The following is a 21255-nucleotide window of genomic DNA, read 5'->3' as shown; positions in this document are numbered from 1 at the left end:
AACATCGAATTTGATAATCTTAAACCATCATGTGACTAGCTAACCTGAGGAAGATCACCGACATACTGGCCTCAGGGTGGTGGATGCTCTACCTCCCAATTCAGAGAAAATGTAAACCTGTACCAGTGGAGGGAGTGCCCACTATGAAGAAACCTCGAAGTATCCAAGTACAGAACTACCTCTACTACTTTGAAAGAGTGTAAGGTGATGCCTCAGTTGTTCAACTTTGTGTTTCCATTATGTTTTTGAGGGGTAGGGGGGCCTGCACCTGTAATCATCCAAGGTGAAAATTTACCGTATGGAAACTGCCCCCATGAATGCAGAGTAACAATCTGTCGGTAATGTATAATTTTAGGAAAGTTGCCTGAGGCAGCAGGAACAGGTAATTTGCCCAGGGTCACAAAGCTAGCTGCACAACTGGATCTCATAGCTTCCTGACTATGCCTGATTTTCCTCTTATTATTAGAGAGCTTGCAGAGTTTCAAGTGCTCATTAATAAATCATGTTTCTTTGCAACAGATGTCACTTCTTGTTGTCATCGGTGTATCTGCTTTTAGAATTCTTTTCCCCTGGATCCTCTCCTACCCACCCCTCAATAATCTGCTGCATTTCCTCTACTATGGACTTGGAAAACAGAATACCCTGCTTGTGCTCCTTAGAATTGTCCATAAGTTAAGAGTCAGTAAATAGTGAAGGAGGGAATAAAGACTCCTGATGGAAATAAAGGCACATGGGTTTTATGACAGCAATTTTAGCTACTTTGAGGCTTTTTCTGCTTACTTTTGGATGCTCATACATAAATGGGCATCCTCTGTGTATGTGTGTGTATACATATATATACACACTTGGTCTCTCTAGATATACACATACATATATGCACACACACACATATGCTTTATTAATTTAACAAGAAAAATGAAAATCCAAGCATTGTGTTCTAAAAATTAAGAATCTCCATCCCATGATTAATGGGTGAGTTGGGGAATACACTAAAGGTATTTTTTTTAACCATACTTGTGATTTTATTGGTATAGGGAGCTCCAGGTGAAGAATTCCCTTTAGCAATGGAGAACAGCACTTGGTTCTTCAATTTAAGGGCTTAGAGAGTTGTGGCACTAGGAGGTTAAGTGACTTGCCAGGCAGGTTCCCAGAGTCAATGTTAGAGGAAGGACTTCAAACTATGACTTCCTTACTCCCAGACTATTGCTAACCACTACCCTAAAGTTGAGGCAGAAGAACTTCTCTTGTAGATAGACAGATAAAACAATTACTGAGAATTGACTGTGTGCCAGGCAGGAACTGTGCTATGTATTGGGGACACAAATACAAGTAAGACAGTCCGCCATGTCAGGGAGCTTCTATTATTAATGGAGGGAACACAACATATAAAGGCAGTTGGCAATTGGTTGGGGCTTACTCATAATGCAGCTCGGTTTAGAGCCTGGAGTTGAGAAGTGTGGTGGATACCTGGTTCCAGGTAAAAAACAGAAAAAACTCAACATGTAGTAAAAAGACAACTCAAATTTCTATCGTACTATATGGTTTACAAATAACTTTTCTACAAGAACCTTGAGAAGTAAGGAATGTTTGTATAGGTCCCTCCCCACCATTTTATAGATATGGAAGCTGAGACTGAGCTAGGGAGTGACTTTTTAAAGTTCCTTTGGGTTTTAAATTCATTTTTAACCTGGGGCCCATGAACTTGTTTTTTAAAATTAAAAAAAGTCTTTTTGCTAACTAATTACAATTCATTTGCTTTGTAATCCTATGTATTTTATTTTATGCATTTTTTATTTTATTTTATTTTATTTTATGCATTTAAAAACATTATTGTGAGAAAGTCCATAGGTTTTATCAGACTGACAAAAAGATTCACTACCAAAAAAAAACGTCTGGCCTTGATGATCTTTATGGACTTTTTCAGCTCTAAGTCCTATAAAAGAGGTAATGATGATATGGCATTCCTATTCTCTCCAGTAACCCCAAGCCCTTTTAAGTTTAGGAAACAGTTTCCTACCAAAAGTCAAGTGAGTAGTGCAAGAATGAAAAAAAGAGAAGATTTAGGGGGGCATAGGACAGCTGTATTCAAATATTGAAAGGCTGTCATGTGGAATCATATGGGATTAGATTCATCCAGCTTGGCCCCTGAGGGCAGAACTGGGAGCAGTTTTGTAAGGTGCCTGAGAAGCCAAAGGCAGTTTCATGTTGAGATAAAACTAGTATGATGCCTGGAACGTGGCAAGCACTTAATAGTTCTTTCTTTCTATCTCTATTGTCTATTTTTATCTGTGTCTCTACCTATGTACCTGTCTACCTACCTACCTGTCCATCTCTGTTTCTACCGATCTATATCTATGTCCACATCTACCTATTTCCATCTATGTACCTGCCTGTCCATCTCTCTCTCTCTCCCCACTTTCCTTGCACTGGCTTGTACATATCTTCTTTGTGCATAGTTGTTTGCGTGTTTTCTCCCCCATCAGATATTCAACTCTATATGCACTATGATAATACAGACATTTGTTTTGTGGATAACACCTTGAGTTCCCAGAGCGCAGGGACCCTCTTGCCCTTGGGCGATTAGCACAGCGCTGGGCACACAGTAGGCGCTTAATAAATGCTTCCTGCTTGATTGTGAACGGGCTTCTTCCGGAGGAGGAGGGAAGGAGTCTTCAGTAGACGGCTGCTTTAGTATTTTTTTTTGGAGGGGGGAGATAAAGCTGAAAGGATTCCTGTTGGATGAGGTCCGGTGATTCTATTATCATCCCTGTTTTACAGAAAAGGACACTGAGGCTCAGGAAGATGAATTACACAGGTAATTCGGGTAGCCAGCATGCAAAACCACATCCACTGTCTCTCTTCTCCCTTAATCCCTTCTCCCTCCCCATGGGTCAGCAAGCCATACCTGTCCCTCTGCCCCGGCACACGCTCCCCTAGCTTAGGTGAGCACGATCGATGCGCTCGGCTTCTCGACTCCCCTCGCCTGGGCTCGAGCTCCGCCTCGCACACCTTCTCCTCCTTCCCCCTCCCCCGCCTCGGGCGCTCAAGATGGCTGCCGGTGGAACAGTTCAGGTAAGCAAGGGGGCGGGGAACACGTCTTCGCCCGCCTCCTGCAGGCCCGGGCGGCGCAGGGGCTCAGGAAGGGGGGAGGGGCGGGCGAGCCGCGCCGCGGTCTTCCGCTCGGATCTTCGCGCTTCGCCGTTCCCAGAGGCGCAGTCGGCCTTCCGCGCCCCGCCGGCGCAGGATTGGCGGGGCGGGGCGAGGGAGGAGAGAGGGTGGGGAAAAAGGAGGGAGAGGAAAAGTAGCTGCTCGCGTAGTGCTGGGGCGGGGCCAGAGGCAGTCGCCGCCCCCAAGCCGGCTGGCCAGTGGGAAAGGTTTCCACCGAGCAGGGGCGGGGGAGAGGCGTTCGGGGAAGAGCCGCGGAGGGAGGAGCGCTCGGTTGAGGTAGCCGCTGCAGCTGCAGCCGCGGGGGGAGGCGGGAGCTGAGGGAGCTCGGGGTCGTTCCTGCAACCCCGCGGGCTGCCGGGCGGGCGCACCTGCCGCGCGCTTCCTTCTCCCGCCCCGGGGCAGCCCGGGGGGCCGCTGCTCCTGCTCCTCCCCCTCTTGCACCCCCTCACCCCCTTCTTCCACCTTCCCTCTCTCTCCCTCTCTCTTTTAAAATTCCCTAAGAAGTTGCTCGGGGCTCGCCCCCAGCCCCCGGAGGATGGCGGTTGAGCAGCCTCGGGGTCCAGCCGGAGGGTGAGGGGCGGGGAGGCCGGCCGGCCGCCCCGAGCGGGCCCGGAGGGGAGAAGAGAATGGACTCGCCCCCCGGCTGCTGCTGCCGCTGCTGCGGCCGCCTCCGCCACCTGCTGCCTTCGCCGCCGCCGCTTCCCGGCCCTGGTAGCCACAGCAACAGCCGCTAGACGAGGGAGCCTGGAGGGTTGATGGCCGAGCCGGAGGGCAGTGCGGGGCCCGGCTTCCCAGGTAAAGCCCCCGCGCCCGCCGGGGACGCCCCCCGGGGCTCTCCGTGGATTCACTGAGCGAAAAAGTTTGTGTCCCCCCAAATGGAGATGGGGAAGCGGGCTGCGGTGGCGGGCACTGGAGGTGAAGGCAGAGCAGCAGGACGGCATGGAAGGTGGCCTGTGGTGTAGACCAGGGTTCATAGATGCAACGCCAGGAGGAATCGCAGATGAGCAGGATAGCTTGGAAAGTGACATGTTAACAGACTTCCCCCCTTCATAGAGACAGAAGGAATCTCAGAGAAACAGGACAGTTTGGAAAGTAATATGTGGAGTAGAGCAGGGTTCGTAGATGGAATGCTGGAAGGAATCTCAGATAAGCGGGATAATTTGGAAAGTGACGTGGGTAACAGACTTCACCGCCCCCCCCCCCCCCCCCCCCCCCCCGAGCCAGAAGGCCAGAAGGAATCCCAGACGAGCAGATCAGCTTGTAAAGTGACACCTGGAGTTAGTAGCCCAAGGTTCATAGATGGAACACCAGGAAGAATCCCAGATGAGCAGAATAGCTTGGAAGTGACTTGGTGAACAGATCTTCCCCCCACCCCCCACCCCAGAGAAGGAATCTTAGATGAACAAGATAGCCTGGAAGGTGATGTGGTCAATAGATCCCTGGGGTTGACCAAGAAGGAAGGCCAGAGGGAATCCTGGATAAGCTGGATGGCTTGGAAACTGATATGCTAAAGAGATTACTGCCCTTCTTCCCCTTAGAGACAGAAAGCCCAAAGGAATCCTAGACAGGCAGGATAGCATGTGCCATGTTGAATAGACCAAGGTTCACAGAAAGAAAGCCAGAAGAAAACCTAGTCCTAGACAAATAGGATAGTTTGGAAAGTGATATGTTGAGTAGACAAGGTTCATAGGTAGAATGTCAGAAGGAATCTCACATGAGCTGGATAGCTCGGAAAATGACATGGTGAATAGACATCCCCACCCCCACCCCCACTTCTACCTCCCTAAACAGAGAAAGGCCAGAAGAAATCCCAGATAAGCAGGACAGCTTATGATACGTTAATTAGACCAGGGTTCATAGAACCTAGACAAAAAGGACAGCTTGAAAACTGACATGTTTAATACAGTTTATTCTTGACCTGACAGAAGAGGAGGGCCAGAAGGAAACTCAGACAAGGAGAACAGGGTAGAAATTGACATGATGAATTTATTATATTCTTAACAAGGGAAGCAAAAGCAAATCTAATAGAGATTCATGCTTTCTTGTACAGTCCTCTCCTGATCTATATTATATATGAAGGTGCTTATTTGTATCCAGTGTTTGTAAACCAGATAAAAATATTATTTATTTTCAAAGTAAAAAATACATAAAATTGGAAGAAAAAGACCTGGATTCACATTCTACCCACTTACAAGTTGAGTGACCCTGGGCAAGTGGCAACATCCGTAGGCCACAGTTTTCTGTCTGTAAAATGATGATATGGGACATAATGGTCTCTAAGGTCCCTTTCAAGTCTAAATCTCTGATACTATAAAATGGGCGGCTTGTTAGAGCCCCCTTTTCTCCCTGAAGCCAGCTCCAGTTCCTTGTGTTCCAGTTTCCCAAGTCTGTCCAAATGGAAAGGTTCATTAGCTGCAATAAAACCTCATTACTTTGGATTCTCCCCCCCTCTCCAATTTTAAGTCCATAAAAAAATTATGCCCTTCATTTGCATTACATTTTCATTATGCTAACAGGATTTGTTAAGCAAATGGTATAAATAGATTTGGGGAATATTTAGCCTTCTTTGGAAAACATTGCTAAAACTTTAGAAGCTATTTGAGTACTTCCTCATTAACACATAAGAACTCCAGGAGCAAAAATTCTTATGTCATTTACATCACAGAAGAGGTTCTTAACCTGTAGTCCATGAACTTAAAAAAAAAAGTTATTTTGACAACTGTATTTCAATATAATTAGTTTGTTTTGTAATCCTATGTGTTTTATACATGTAAAAATATAACTGTGAGAAGGGTCCAAATGTATCAGACTGCCAAAGGGGCCCAGGACACATAAAAGATTAAGAACTCTTCTATAGAACTTTAGCTTGGTAAATTAGCAGATTACTTATCTAATAGAAAATAAGCAATCTACAACTTCCATTTTAGAATAGAAATCCAGAGATAACAGAACTGAAACAAATCTTTGTAGGAATGTACATCTTAAATCTAGAAACTGCATATGTGGATTAGAAAGCAGGTTTGGGGTAGGTGGTGGTGGGCATTTCCATATCTGGACTGGGTAAAGGGAAGTTTTATGTGTTGAGTTTTTCTGTAATCAGAATTATCTGGATAATTATCTCAGTACTTAGTATAATTGATTTACACTTTGGTGGTAGGACTTGATGAATTTTCTTTATGTTTTGTTTAAAGAAAAGATTGTAAACCAAGTTTCCAGGGTTTTTAAGGCTTACAAGAATGTATGTGTGTTTTCAAAATAGTGTTAAAATCACAGATTTGACAGTTGGGAAGGAACTCAGTGGTCATTTTGTTCAATCTGTACCCAAAAGGAATCCCCACTACAAAAATCAGTTGAAATCTTCCAGCCTCTATTTAAAGACCTTCCAGGGAGGAGAACCTCCTTTTTGAACCTTTGGCCCTTGAAACCCTGTTGAGTGATTTTTCCTTCCCCTCCCCCACCAAGTGATAGGGTAGCTTGGCTTTGGTTTCACGGCTTTCATTTTGCATATTTACCAAAATCTGGTCCATGGCATTTAATAGAGCTGGAAACTGAGGTGTTAACTTTTAGTTTTAATGATTTGTTTGCCACAGGGAACATAAAGGGCCAGGGTAGACCTGGTAGACTTTAGAATCAAAATCACAGTCTTAGAATTGGCAGGGATCTCATAATCTATTTAATCCACTTCCTGCTTGAACAAGAATTCCCTCTATAATATACTTGACAAGTATCCAGCCTTTATTTGAAGCTCTTCAGTGAAAGGAAAACCACTCTTCTGAGGCAACCTGTTCCACTTTGATGTAGCTCTACTTGTTAGAAGGTTTGCTGTCTTATATAAAACCTAAATTTGCTTCTCTGTAACTTAAACCTAGTGCTCCTGATTTATCTAGGGCAAAAATTCTTAACCTTGTTTGTGTCATGGTCCACTTTGACATTCTGGTGAATTCTGTGATTTCCTTTTTAGAATAATCAAAAAAAATCATAATTGAAGAAATGCTAAATTAGAGAAGTTAGTGAAAATAAAGCTGTAATTTTTCCCATCCAAGATCACTGACCCCCTGAAATATGCATTAGAGCTAAGCAGAAGAAATTCCTTCTCCGTGTAAAAGCCCTTCAGATACTTAAAGACAGCTATCAGTAATCATGTATTATGTGCCTCCTCTATATTAAGCCCTGTGGTAGGTGCTTGAGATTCAAATATAGGCTGTACCTGCCCTCTAGGTGCTCTTAGGGGGAGAAAACATGCTAACCACTATGTACAAACAGGCCACAGACCGGATAGTTTGGAAATAATCAATGAAGGGAAGGCACTAGAATTAGAGACTTGAAAGAAGTCCAGAAATCAGGGTGCAAAGATGAGAGAGAACATTACAGTCATAGTAGACAGCCAGGGAGAATGCCTTGAGTATTTGAGGAGCACAAGGAGTCTACTGTGACTGGGTGGCAGAGTTCATGGGGGCAGGGGGATTTATGCAGATATGTGTATGAAAGTATAGAAAGGTGGGGGAAGGAAGGTGATGAGGGGCTCTGGGCCTCAAACAGAGGATTTTATATTTGATCTTGAAGATCCTAGGGAGCTGCTGGAGTTTATTGAGTAGGGGGTATGTCTTGGTCAGACATGCACTTTAGAAAGATCCTTTTGACAGCTCAGTACAGGTTGGACTGAAGTGGGAAGAGACTTATGGCCAGGAAACCAACCAGAAGGCTGTTTCAACAGTCCAGTTGTGAGGGGATTGAGGGCCTGGACTAGGATGGTGGCACTGCCAGAGGAGAGAAGGGGGCATATGTGAGAGACAAAATTGACAGGTACAATTGACTGAGGAAAGGCACTAGAATAAAGAGGCATCAGAAACACATGTAGTAAGTGAAAGGTAGGTTTTGAACTCAGGTCCTTTGACTCCCGATCCACTGTGCCACTTACCTGCCCCTGTAGATGACCTTTTCAAGGAGTTTTGTCAGAAAAGGAAGAAGAGATATGGACAATAACTAGCTCAAATGGATGAGGGTTCTCTCAAGTCTTCTTGTCTCCAGGCTAAGCATTTCCAATATCTTCAGCTCATTTACTTATGACATAGATCATGTATTAGGCCTGGGAAGGCTAAGAGGCTGTATAATAAATTCTCTTCAAGCAACAAATATTTATTAAGCCACTATGTGCCAAGCACTATAGTAGGAGATGGTGATATAATAACAGAAAAGGGACAGTTCCTACTCTCAAGGAGCTTATATTCTACCATTAAGATACATTTTCAGTGAAAAGTAAATGCAGTATATATCCAAAATAAATTTACAGTGATTTTGGGGTGGTGCTAAGGACTGGGGGAATTTAAGAAAAGCCTCTTGAAGGAGGTGGTTCTGCAGCTGAACCTTGCAGGGGTTTGGGAGCTCCAAAAGGGAGAGATGAGGGAGAAAATTCTAGGAATGGAGGACAGCTATGAGGGCAGCTAGGTGGTGCAGTGGATAGAGCAACTGGTCTTGGAGTCAGGAGGATCTGAGTTCAAATACAGCCTCGAACACTTACTAGCTGTGTGACTCTGGGCAAGTCACTTAACCCCAATTGCCTCTTAAAAAAAGAAAGAAAAAAAAGCAGTAATAAGAGGGAATGTTGTATATCAGCAACACCAAGAAATTAAATTTGGCTAGAGTGTAGAATGAGGGGGAATAATATGCTGGAGTCAGATTATGAAGAGCTCTAAATGCCAACTGAGGAGTTTGTGTTTTATCCTGGAGGAAATGGGAAGCCACTTAAGATTTTTTTTAAAGCAAAGTTATGACATTGTCAGAGATACGAGGAAAATCAATTTGGCTTCTTTGGGAAGGATGATTTGGAAAAGGGTGAGACTGGTGGTCTGGCAACCAATTAGGAGACTATTGTAGTAGTCTTGGTGACAGGTGATGAGGGCCTGGAACAGTGTAATTGTGGTGTGAGTGGAAAGAAGTGGGCAAATGTAAAAGATATTGAGCAAGTGGAATTGACACACTTTTCAGCTTATTAGATGTGGGCGTGAGTGGAAATAAAGAGTTGAAGATAACCCAGCTGAGATTGTATGAGAAATTTGTCATGGAACTAGTGAGCATGCTTGTGTGATTTCATCCGAGTTAAGTAGAACATGAGTAGAAGCAGAGAAGACAAGGTTTAGGCTCTAAACACATGTTCTGTTTAACAGCACAAATTCTTTTTATTAAGGGAATTTGTTCTGTGAAGTTTGGATTCAGTCAAAGGGCCGTACTTGAGGACCTAGAGGGCCACATGTGGTCTTGAGGCCCCAGGTTCCCCACCCCTGGTTTAGAGAATAATCCATAGTTGAGATCAGGAAAGGGATGACCAGCCATAGGACAGAGAGGATTAAAGAGTCTAGCCCAGTGTAAAGTTGAACTGGTTAACTAAAGGGTTGAGATTTTGAAGATTTGAAAGACAGGGCAGGTTTGACCTAGGAAAGCAAGATGAAGCAAAGTGACTGGACATTGCTCTGGTCGGAGGTGATCAGAAGAACAGGAGCTTATGGTCAGATGTAGGAATGTCAAATTCAGGATTCTGGAGGTGAACCACTTGTAGATTATGATGATGATGAGATCAGGTGTATGATAATCCCTTTGTGTGGCTAACATGGAGGGAAGGTGCAGATTAGGAATTGAAGAGGTTAATCGATTGGGAAGGAATGAAATTTTTATAGATTAGGAAACCAGAACTTATAAAGACTGTTACTTGCTCATGGTCATGTAGTCAGTTAATAAACATTACTAAGCACCTACTATGTGCCACATACTGTGCTAATAAGCCACTGGGGGATACAAAGAAAGGCAAAAGACAACTCCTCAGGGCAGCTAGGTGGCGCAGTGGATCCAGCCCTGAGGTCAGGAGGACCTGAGTTCAAATGTGACCTTAGACCAAACACTTGACACTTACTAGCTGTGTGATCTTGGGCAAGTCACTTAATCCCAATTGCCTAAAAATTAAATAAATAAATAAATAAATAAATAAATGAATGAATAAGGGGAAAAAAAAAGACAGCTCCTGCTCTTGAACTCATGGTCTAATGGGGGAGACAACATGCTAACACAAACTATATAAAGGATTAATTGGAAATAATTGACCGAGGAAAGGCACTAGAATTAAGAGGCATCAGAAACACATGTAGTAAGTGAAAGGTAGGTTTTGAACTCAGGTCCTTTGACTTCCAATCCAGTCCCCTTTTTGTTATGCCATGCTGCCTGTTCAGTAGTTTCACCTTTTAGGTGCTCTTCTTTGGATGATGCCTGGCTTAGTAATGTCATTTCTGAAATGGAACCCCCACAGTTTACCATCATACTCAAGTTGTGGTCTGATCAGGGTAGAATACAGGAAGACAATCCCTTTCTTCTTCCTAAATAATTTACTTTTCTTAAGGCAGTCCAAGATTGCATTGTGTTTCTTGGCTGCCATATCATGAGAAGCAGCATGGCCTAGTACATGAAGAGCTGGCCTTGGAGTTCAAATGTTGTATCTGACATATACTGATTATACCTTGGGCAGGTGACTTAACCTCTCTGTGCTCTAGATTGCCCTCTAGGAATAGAAGTTGAAAAGAAAGTGATGTCGTGCATTGGTCAAGGAAATTTCCTCACCCTCAGATTCCTTATACCAGTGAAATTGCAAATCCAGTTTCTATCCTATATGTCATAAAGGTCTTCTAGTCTTAACTCACAAATCCCCTGAACAAGGGGTTCTTAAGCTTTTTTTGTTGCATGGACCCCTCTGACAATCTGGTGAAACCTGTGCACCCCTTCTCAGAATGATGTTTTTAAATTCATAAAATAAAATATATAGAGATTACAAAGAATAGACATTACATTGAAATTAAAATGCACTTCCCCCCCCCCCCAGGTTCATTGATCCCTTGAAATCTAACCTTAGATTGCCTGGTTAAGAACCCTTTGTTTTGTCCCTGAGAAGTCATTCAGGCTTTCATCAATTAGGAACTCACTGGATTTGGAGGCAGCCCTTTTCATTGTTGGATAGCTCTGAGTGCTTAGCTGTTTTTCCTTAGGTTGAGCTGAAACCTGGCTACTTCTAATTTCTATTTACTAATCTTAGTTCTGCTTTCTGGGGCCAAGAAGAAGCCTTATCTTTCTGGATTTGACAAAGGGTATTTACTTTTTTTTCTGGCCATTAAATAGCACTTAATCCTCATTAGAGCCAGAGTGATGATTTATAGTTACAGAAAGAAATGGAGGTAGATGTGCAGTATTTTGTCTTTTGAAGGCTTTGCTTTTAGTCTTCTTGTATGGAAGCTTTTTTTTTTAACCTGGAAGTTTTTGTTAACAGAAAATTAGACTTTGATAAAATTTACATTTATCTAAGAATTGACTTTGAATTTACTTTGTTTACCTCATTGCTAGTTGATGGGTAGACAAAAAGGTGTAACCAGTCATTACTTTTGAGGAGCAAAGCAGTAAATAATAATTTTGAACTATAAGGTTTTTCACCATCATCTTGAGAGTAGAAACTCTCCATGTTGGGATGTACAAGATTGTTAAGAGATAACTGCTTTAGGTACAATAGACTGTCTATATTTGTACAGTATATCTTAAGCTAACTTGGCTATAAGTTCCTTGGAGTAGTTATTGAATTTTCTTCACCTTCCTTAAGGTATTCCTTAAGCAGCATTTTGTTTGTAGTAGGTGCTCGGTGAATGTTTCTTGGATGGATGGACACCTTCAAAGGATTTTCTATGTTGCTGTTATCCATAACATTGGATTTGGGTTTTGTTCTGAGAAGCAGGATTGTAGGGTGAAAAGAACATTGAACCTCAAGTCTGAAGAAAGGTTCTCAGTCCTGACTTCTTCTTCTTCTTTTTTTTTTTTTTTGGTTGATTAGTCTTGTCCAATCCGTGATTCCATTTGGGGTCTTCTTGGCAAAGATACTGGAGTAGTTTGCCATTTCCTTCTCCAGCTCATTTTACAGATGAGCAAACTGAGGCAAACAGGATTTTGTGACTTGCCTAGGGTCACACCGCTAGTAAGTGTCAGAGGCCAAGATTTGAATTCGGGTCCTTCTGACTCCAGGCCACGTACTCTATACACTGCACCACCTAGCTGCAAAGTTCTGACTTTTCCACTCACTACCCATATGACTATGGACCAGTGTCTCCTTCTCCATAGAGCAGGGATAAAGATACTTATCTTACTTAACTGATTTCAAATCAAGTGAATAGATATTCATTAAATGCTTGTTGTGTACAAAGTACAAAACAAAGTCAGATAGGACATAAGCCCTGTTAACAAGATGCTTCCATTCTAACAGGCAAGATAAATAACGGATAACCATACAGGTGTCTTAGTTTCTCTCATGAGATAATATTTGTGAAGTGCTTAGCACATTGCCTGGCACATAGTAGGCACTTAAAAAGTTTTCATTTTCCTTCCTTCCATCTTTAAATCAAAAGTAAGACCCAGGGAAAGTGCCCTGAGAAATCTTAGGAGGGAGAGATCTCTTTCATAGAGGAAGAAAGGAAGTAGAGAATGGTAAGAGAAGGCTTTACAGAAGAACTGGCATCTGAGTTGGGCCTTAAAGGAAAGGAGAGAATCTAATATCCTGAGATGTGAGAAAGAGCCTGGAAAACCTAGGCAAAAGGAGTATTTGGATTGGTTGTGTTAGAAAATAGGGAGTCATTGGGGCAGCTCGATAGAAATCTGGCCTTGGAGTCAGGAGGACCTGAGTTCAAATTTGGCCTCAGTCACTTGACAAGTAGTAGCTGTGTGACCTTGGGCAAGTCACTTAACCCTGATTGCCTCACCCCCCCCCCCCAAAAAAAGTAGGGAGTTGTGAATTCTTAGAAATATCAGTTTAGGTGTAGTATTCAAGGCACTTAGGTTTGGGAAATACTGAGTGTAAGGAGACTAGGCAGGAAGGGCTCTATAATCTAAGGGTAATGAAGGTCTGAGTTGAGGAAATATTGGTGGAAATGGAGAATAGGGAATTAGAGAGGTAATAGATGACTGGAAATCAGTGATATCAAAGATAACAAAATTTCAAACCTGGGAGTGCCTTCATTTGAACTCTTAGTACTTTGTACCTGTCTTAGATATTTTAGGTACTTTCCCCCCCTTTTTTTTTTAAGCTAGGCAGTGGGGTTAAGTGACTTACTCAGGGCCACACAGCTAGTGAGTGTTATGTGTCTGAGGCCAGATTTAAACTCAGGTCCACCTGACTCCAGGACTGGTGCTCTATCTACTGCACTGCCTAGCTGCCCCTACTTAGGTACTTTTTATACTCTACTTAAATGTCTGCTATTTACTTTTCTAATCTCCCAGTTCTCCTTCCCTCATCCCCACCCTCTAGTCTCATGTCACTGTGACCTACCCAGTGCACTTAGTAGGATGCTACTTCAAATTATAGTTGTTTGTGTGCATATCTTGTGGTGCAGGAGACCCTTTCAGAGCTATTTTCATGATAATTCTAAGACATTTTAATTTCTAATACAATAAATATTGACAGTTATAACCCACATAAACAAAAGCTCTTTTGGAGATCCTCACTAATTTCTAAAAACATAGAGATCCCCAAAAGTTTGAGAAATGCTGTTCTACTAGTTTTTATATGCTCCTTGAAGGTGGTACCATACTTCAATGCCTTTCAGATTTCCCTCAGCCTTGAGCTAGTGCTTCCTCTGTAGTAGATGCTCAGTAAGTATATTTTAATGTTATGTTGTTACTATTTGTCTTTACATCACAGTTTCTTGCCCCTCCCTTCCAGATTAAACTCTCTCTTGTGACAGGGAAGAAACAGTTAAACAAAAATATCTGACACAAAAACTCTGTCTGACAGTACATAGAGTATTCTGTCTTCCTAGTTGCCCACCTCTACCATCAAGAAGGAAGTATGGTTCATTAGTATCTGGATCCCTTACTGGTTTTTCTGTTACTTGGAATTCAGCTTCTACTTAAGTTGTCTTTTCATTTAGAGTGTAGACATAGATTTTTCTCTTGATTTGGTTTGTTTCACTTTATATTATTCCATATATTTCTTGTCATGTTTCTCCACATTCTTCATTTATCATTTCTTATTAAGTGACTATATGCCATGACATTCATATGCCATAGTTTTTTCAGCCATTCCCTAATCAAGCCATCCCATAACTCATTTTGTTTCTGGTTCTGTGTTACTGAATAGAGTGCTGCTATGATTATTTTGGCATTTCTTAGTTCTTTTGTTTCTTATTTCCTTGCCATGTATGTATGCGTAACTTAGTCACTTTTCTTGAATAGCTCAATGGATGTTTGTTGAATTGTTAGAGATTCTAAGAATGGCATTACAATTAATAGAAATAGGATAGCTGGAAAGTCAAATCAGCTTGGCAGAGGAAGATCAGTAATTTGGTTTTAGACATGTTTAGTTTCAGATGAAAGCATGGTTTTCATTATGACTTTTATTTCATCTTAGCCATTTTAAAAGCACCTTTATTATGTTCAAAACTAGCTAGTTGAGAGGATGTGGGGGCTTATGCACAGATATCTAAGGGGTAGTGCCTTTCCTCATGGAATCTGTAATTTAGGGGAAAAATCAAATACCACAAACCAAAATGCCATGACACAAATATTCTTATACCTTAATACTTAAGAGATCTGTGATCTCATCACTCCATCTTCTTTCATATTGTAACTTCTCTATGGTTTAGTGAAGGGACTTCATGAGTTGCTGTGGTGACAAAAATTCATCACCCACTTGCTCTACTTGCCTCTCTCAGCTGTGCTCAGCTGGCCCTTGGAGGATAGACACAGATCACTAGAAGTAAATTGGAAGGCTTTGTACCTTGGTACTTGTAGTCCACTGAACCAGTCTTTGAGCCTTATATCTATACCATAATGAAGGACTGGAGTAGGACTACAACCCCTTCTATAGAGACATCATAGCTCCCTGTTTCCTACCATGGCAGTACTCAGATCTCAGATTCTCTTTTTTTTTATTTTTAATTTTTTTTTTAGGCAATTAGGGTTAAATGACTTGCCCAGGGTCACACAGCTAGTAAGTATCAAGTGTTTGGTCTGAGGCCGGATTTGAACTTATGTCCTCCTGACTTCACGGTCAGTGCTCTATCCATTGCATCACCTCTCTGCCCGCCAGATCTCACTGCTGGACTGGGAGTCAGGAAGATATGAGTTCCATTTCTGCTTCTAACCCTTACTACTAGATGACCTAGGATAAGTCATTTAATCTCTCTCAGCTTTAGTTTCCTTATCTATAAAGTACTGACAGTAAAAGCACTTTTTCTCACAGGATTGTTGTGAGGATCAAATGAGATAACACTATTCAATCTTAAAAGTGCTCTGTCCCCTACCTGTTATAATTTCCCACTTCTGCCAAACATACACTCATCAGATTGGTTTTCTTACAATTCCGTGAATACAAGGACTGTTGGACTGAATGATCTCTAAGATCTCATTCCCTGAGTTGCTGATTTATGATTGCACTATCTTTATAATAGTATTTTGTATTTACCAACTTTGAGTATTCTTTCTTGGGCTAAGCAATGCTTATTACCATGACTCATTCCTATAACCTCTAATTTCCTTCAGTCACTTTTTTCTCACTTTCCCTGCCCCATATTTTTTATTTATTCCCTGCCCCATGATTTTTCTCTCCTATGAACCTCTCAAGTTTTCTTGCATATACCATTATTTTAAAATTTTTATTTTCAACTCCAAGTTTTTTCTCTCTATATCTCCCTATCCCTCAACTATTGAGAAGACAAGAAATATGATGCCCATCGTGCATATCAAGTCATGCAAAACATATCTTCATTAGCCATGTAAAAAAAAAGACCAAGAAAAATAAAGGGAAAAATGCTTCAGTCTGCACTTTGAGACCATCAGTTCTTCATCTGGAGTTGGATAGAATTTTACATCATAAGTCATGTAGAGTTATGGTGGATCATTGTATTGATCAGAATTACTAATCTTTCATAGTTGATTATCTTTACAATATTGCTATTACTGTGTAAGATTGTTCTCTTAGTTCTGCTCACTTCGTTTTGTATCAGTTCATATAAGTCCTTCCAGGTTTTTCTGAAACCACCTCCCTCATTATTTCTTATAGCACCATAGTATTCCATCTCATTCATATCCTACAACTTGTTAAGCCATTCCCCAGTTGGCATCCTTTCAACTCTTTCTCACCACTAAAATAGCCTGCATATACCTTTAAAATATGGCCTCCTGAGTTAGAAATAGCTTTTTATAAGTTATGACAATGAATGATTGAAAAAGCATTTATTAATTGCTTACTGTGTGCAAAGGACTGTGGTAAACACTGGGGATAAAAGTACAAAAGCAGAGGCAGTTCTTGCTCTCAATCTGCTATTAAATTAGTAGAAGGAGGCAGAACTTATAGGAGAATGGTGACATGGGAGGGGATTTTAGGTTGAAAAGGTACAAGATGTCGAATGTAGCTGTAGGTAGTAGGTTGATGCACTCTTTCCATTAGCAGTGACAGTATTGAATTGATTATGGTTCTAGAACCAGAAAGTGGGAAGGGGGAGGGGGGTGGAGCATCTCAAAGGCAGTTGGAGAAAAGATAGTCTGAGAGTCAAGTACAGCATGGCCGGAACTGACCAGGAGAGGCCCTCTCTAGTCAGGACAGTGGGGGCTGTTGAATGAGAATTCCAGAACTAAACAAATTGGAATCATCCAGGATGTAGTCCAGCTGGCAAAGTGATTGCTAAGGAAATAGCCAGGGAGTAAAAATGTCTAATTTGACTAGTCTCAAATGTATTAGTAATGTGGTATTCTCTTGGTAATGCATTTCAGTCTGGCCATACATGTGAGGGAGGAGGGCATACATGTTGGTGATTCACCTTGTAGTCCAAGGTATATATGTATGTATATATGTAGTCCAAGGTCAGGTGTGCAGGATTTTGTGTGGAATGGGAATGATTAGGAGAGGAAGAAATGGGGTTTTGTATTAGAGGGTAAGGTGCTGCATGTGTTCTCATCTTATTTCTTTAACCTTACGCTTTTATCTAGTTACTTCTTGGACCAAGATGACTGATGGGAATCTTTCCCCTTCAACAAATGGCTTCAGCTCGATGAAAGTTCTGGACGAGAGGTCAGGCAATCATGTTCAGAATCTTCAATGTTTGAATGTAAAGACCCCTAGATCCCTTTCATTGTCTGATTATAAACCTAAGTTGAAACTCAGTGATGTAGATGATAGACATAGCCTTAAATCAGTGGATTCAGGTATTCCAACCCTGGAAATAGGGGACCCAGAACCTGTCCACTGCAGCGTGTTAAACGTCAAAAGAAAACCATCTGAGCCAGAAATTGTCCCTGATCGAACTTTTCAGAGTGCAGGCACGCTCCCATCCTATTTACCTCCTCTTTCTACAAACACTGAACGGGAACATCGTGTACGGAAGTCTTCAACTTTCCCAAGAACTGGATATGACACAGTGAAGCTCTACAGTCCCACCTCTAAAGTTCTGACTCGAAGTGATGATATCTCTGTATGCAGTGTATCAAGTCTCAGTACCGAACTATCCACAACCTTATCCGTTAGTAATGAAGATATCTTAGACTTGGTGGTCACCAGTAATTCAAGTGCGATCGTGACTCTTGAGAATGATGAAACTCATTTTTCAGATATTACATTAAACTCCTCAAAAGAAATCAGTGATCAAAACCTCCATGCCTGTGGTGAAGAAACAGAAGTGGATAGCAAGTTGAAAATATTGGGACCATTTACTAACTTCTTTACAAGGTACTGTAACTTTGTGATACTTGATAGGTTTTTTAAATATCACTCCTGAAAAGAGATGAGTTTGTCTTTTTATGTCAGAAGAGGTGAACATCACTTTTACATCACTGAGTTTTGCTTTGCTTGTACATAGTAATGGCTCAGTTATATAGCACTGGTAAAAAAGCTAACGAGTGAAGTTTCTTCTTAGCTAAAGTTTATCACTTTAGGCAACAAAACAGTTTTTAAGAAAATCTTTCTAAAATGCATTATACACTTTCTTATTTCATTAAGCAGAATAAATTGAACATAGGTTAACCTTCTTTATAGCCCAGAGTATTGAGGGTGGGTGGGCCTCTTTGTTTCTGCACCAAGGGGCCCTACGCTGTTAGTGATATTGTGGATTTCTCTATCACTGTCCACTATACCTACCTACATCATGTCTCATATTCTCAGTCTTCCCCCAATGGTCCTTCATTGTCATTGCTTTCATCTTCTTTCTCATAGAACTTGGGACAAATTTGAAGGCTGTCTCACATAACCAAGCTAATTTAATCAGTAACCTTAATTTATACTAGCCAGCCCCATGGCTGACCTACTCCTGGAGTGTAGAGTGGTAAACTCTTTGGCAGTTTTTCCTCAGTGCTCAGAGGGTGTTTTCTTTTTTTGGGTAGAATTATTGAATTTTGTAGCTCGAAGGACTTCAGAGATGTAATTCATTTCTCTTGTTTTACTGATGAAGGAAATTAGGCCCAAAGAAATTGAGTGATTCTGGGCTGTATTCCATGAGATTCAGTTCAGTTAGAGCTTCATGATGTGTTAAATGGGGTTTTACTCTATCTTCATACTCCTTTATTCTTATTTATAGAAGCAAACTATCACTGTGGTATTTTGCATATAAGAATGTCTATTGTCTTAATTTTATTATTAGTAATTGCCATAAAATATAATTCAACAAAAGAGAAACAGGTTTTGAAGTATTGGTTATATATTTATCTTATTAAGATAATAACAATCACTTAATGTAAATTCTTCAATTAATATTTATACTGTTGTTACTTGTCATAGAATTAAAATCCCACACAATAGTTTCACTGCTGATTTTAGTCTGTGTATCACAAGGTTGAGATACTATCATTAGAGCAGTTTTTTCCTTTAAAAGAAAATGTCAGCAATATGATAATATTGCAGCCACAAAACAAAATGACAACCCAGTCTTTCTTTCTTTTTTTTTTTTTTTAAGGTTACTTCTTTTATTATCTGTCTTGGAATTCTAAAGTGTTGAGATAGAAGGAACTTCAAGAACATCTATTCCAAAGGTTTATAGACTTAAAACTGGAAGGGACCATCTAACCTTACGCCTCTTTTTTAAAGATGTGGGGCCTGAAACCCGGGGGTAGTAAAGTGACTTGGTGAAGGTCACACAGTGTATCCCAGCTGGGACTTGAGGCCACCCTCTCATTTTACAGAGGCCAGGACAAATTAAGTGACTTGCCCAAGTGGTCACAGTTGATGGCAAGGCTGGAATTTTGCTAGGATTTGAGAGTCCCAAGTATGAATATTTTTTCTATTATACTATAAAGCCTTCCCCTACTTACTTAAAGGAGTCTTTTTCCAAACTCTTAGTCTTCAAACTTGTACACCCTGCCCTTGTAGTAACGTTCTACATTATTGGTGTACTTTTTGATTAGATTTCATGTTGAGGGGAAACCTTCTAGTAACTTAAAAAAAAAAAAAAGCAACAAGCCAGATTTAGACTAGCCCAGGAGAAGAGAAGCTTAAAATGTTTTTTAAAAAAAGTGTAGAATTCAGGGGCTAGAAATTATACTTTTCTATGGAGTTAGGGCTTGAGTAGTAATGGCTGACAAGCAGCGAGTGGATAACATGCATTATCTAGGATAAGAGTGATGGGATAAAGGTAAGAAATGAGCGTTGTTACAGCCCTGAGCTGGCTGTTTCTGCACTATGCTGGAACTCCTACAATGTTGCATTCACTACTTTAAGACTTAAAGTAACGTTACTCAAACCGTGTTCTTTGGAACCTGAATATGATATGTATGGGGATCTGTCAGAATTTCAGTGCTGCTGATCATTGTTCCTTCACGATATTGAAAGTGGCATTGTTGTTGCTTGTCCTTAGTGCTCGAAGAGGACCAAAATGACATCGTGATGTCAGATCAATGTACAGTGTGGCTGACTCTGGCAGGTCACACCAGTATGAGCTTGGAAGGCTGTACCAAAGGTTGGGTATAGATAGTCCATATGAACATTTGGAGTAAAGTTGTCTCTAAATTGGACCATCTCATGTTTCTTTTGAGCTACTGAAATTCTGCTTTGCTCATAGAGCACAGTGCCTTCTTTGATAGGGCACACCATGCTGGGAGGTCTTGTGCCCATGTCTCCCAGGTCTTGCAATCGATTCCAAAGTTCTTCAGAGAGACCTTGAGAGTGTCCCTGTGTCACTTCTTCTGACCACCATGTGAGCACCTGCCTTGTGTGAGTCCTCCGTAACAGAGTCTTTTAGGCAGTTTTTGGCATTTGAACAAAATGGTCAGCCCCTTGGAGTTGAGCTCTCTGCAGTAGAGTTTGAATACTTGGCAGTTCAACTTGAGAAAGGACCTTAGTGTCAGGAATCTTATCTTACCAGGTGATCTTCAGAATCTTCCTAAGACAATTCAAATGGAAGCAGCTCAGTTTTCTGGCATGGTGCTGGGGCAGCCTAATACTTACTCTTCTCTCACACACATTCTTTTGGAGCCTCCCAAATGCTGAGCTAGCTCTGGCAATGAGTGCGTCAACCTCATCATCTATGTGTACATTCCTGGAAAGCATATTGCCAAGGTAAGTGAATGTATCCGCAGCATTCAAAATTTCTCCATTTGCTATAACTCTTGGTTCCATGAATGGATGGTGTGGTGCTGGTTGGTGGAAAACCTCTGTTTTCTTGGTGTTAATTGTCAGGCCAAAATTAGCACAGGCTGCAGAGAATTGATCCATACTTCTTGCATGTCATACTCAGATGCTGCATTGAGTGCACAGTCATCTGTGAACAAAAAGTCGTGCACCAACTCTCCCTCCACTTTAGTCTTGGCTGCAGCCTTTTCAAGTTAAAAAAATTTACTGTTGGTGCAGGAGTTGACCTTGGTACTGTTTTTGTCCTCTTTGAAGGTATCTGACAACATCAGGGAAAACATTATGCTTTTAAAAAGCATGGTAGCAAGCACACAGCTGAGCTTTTCACTGCATTAGTGACTGGGAAACCCTAGAGTATTGTCCATTATTCAGAACCCATGTAAGCATGCCATCATGAAACTGGTACAATACTTATGGCAACTGAAACTGGTGAACAATACTTATGAATTTCCCTGAGCAACCAA

At 41.4% G+C, this 21255-nt stretch overlaps 1 protein-coding gene and 1 long non-coding RNA gene across 3 annotated transcripts in view; one reads left to right on the top strand and one right to left on the bottom strand.

The window, feature by feature from the left end:
- Positions 1-996: 996 nt before the first annotated feature.
- LOC114023510 lies at positions 997-3040 on the bottom strand. Its single transcript, XR_003566810.1, has 2 exons — positions 2906-3040; positions 997-2767 (listed from the first exon to the last, which is right to left on the bottom strand). It is a non-coding gene; the product is annotated as an uncharacterized LOC114023510 (long non-coding RNA).
- An 823-nt stretch (positions 3041-3863) lies between these two features.
- Positions 3864-21255, top strand: part of TBC1D14 (TBC1 domain family member 14) — a 108638-nt gene continuing 91246 nt past the window's right edge. For both annotated transcript variants that reach the window (XR_003566808.1, XM_027836171.1), the window contains exons 1-2: positions 3864-3963; positions 17167-17902. Coding sequence is in view for 1 of the 2 variants with exons in the window: in XM_027836171.1 (XP_027691972.1) it covers positions 3924-3963; positions 17167-17902 (776 nt within the window). In the remaining variant the exon portion in view is untranslated. The remainder of the gene's footprint in view (positions 3964-17166; positions 17903-21255) is intronic.

The sequence above is a fragment of the Vombatus ursinus genome, unplaced genomic scaffold (genome assembly GCF_900497805.2).
Source record: "Vombatus ursinus unplaced genomic scaffold, bare-nosed wombat genome assembly UNPS02014818.1, whole genome shotgun sequence".
In the NCBI taxonomy this organism is placed as follows: Eukaryota; Metazoa; Chordata; class Mammalia; order Diprotodontia; family Vombatidae; genus Vombatus; species Vombatus ursinus.
This window is presented reverse-complemented; position numbering and strand designations above follow the sequence as displayed.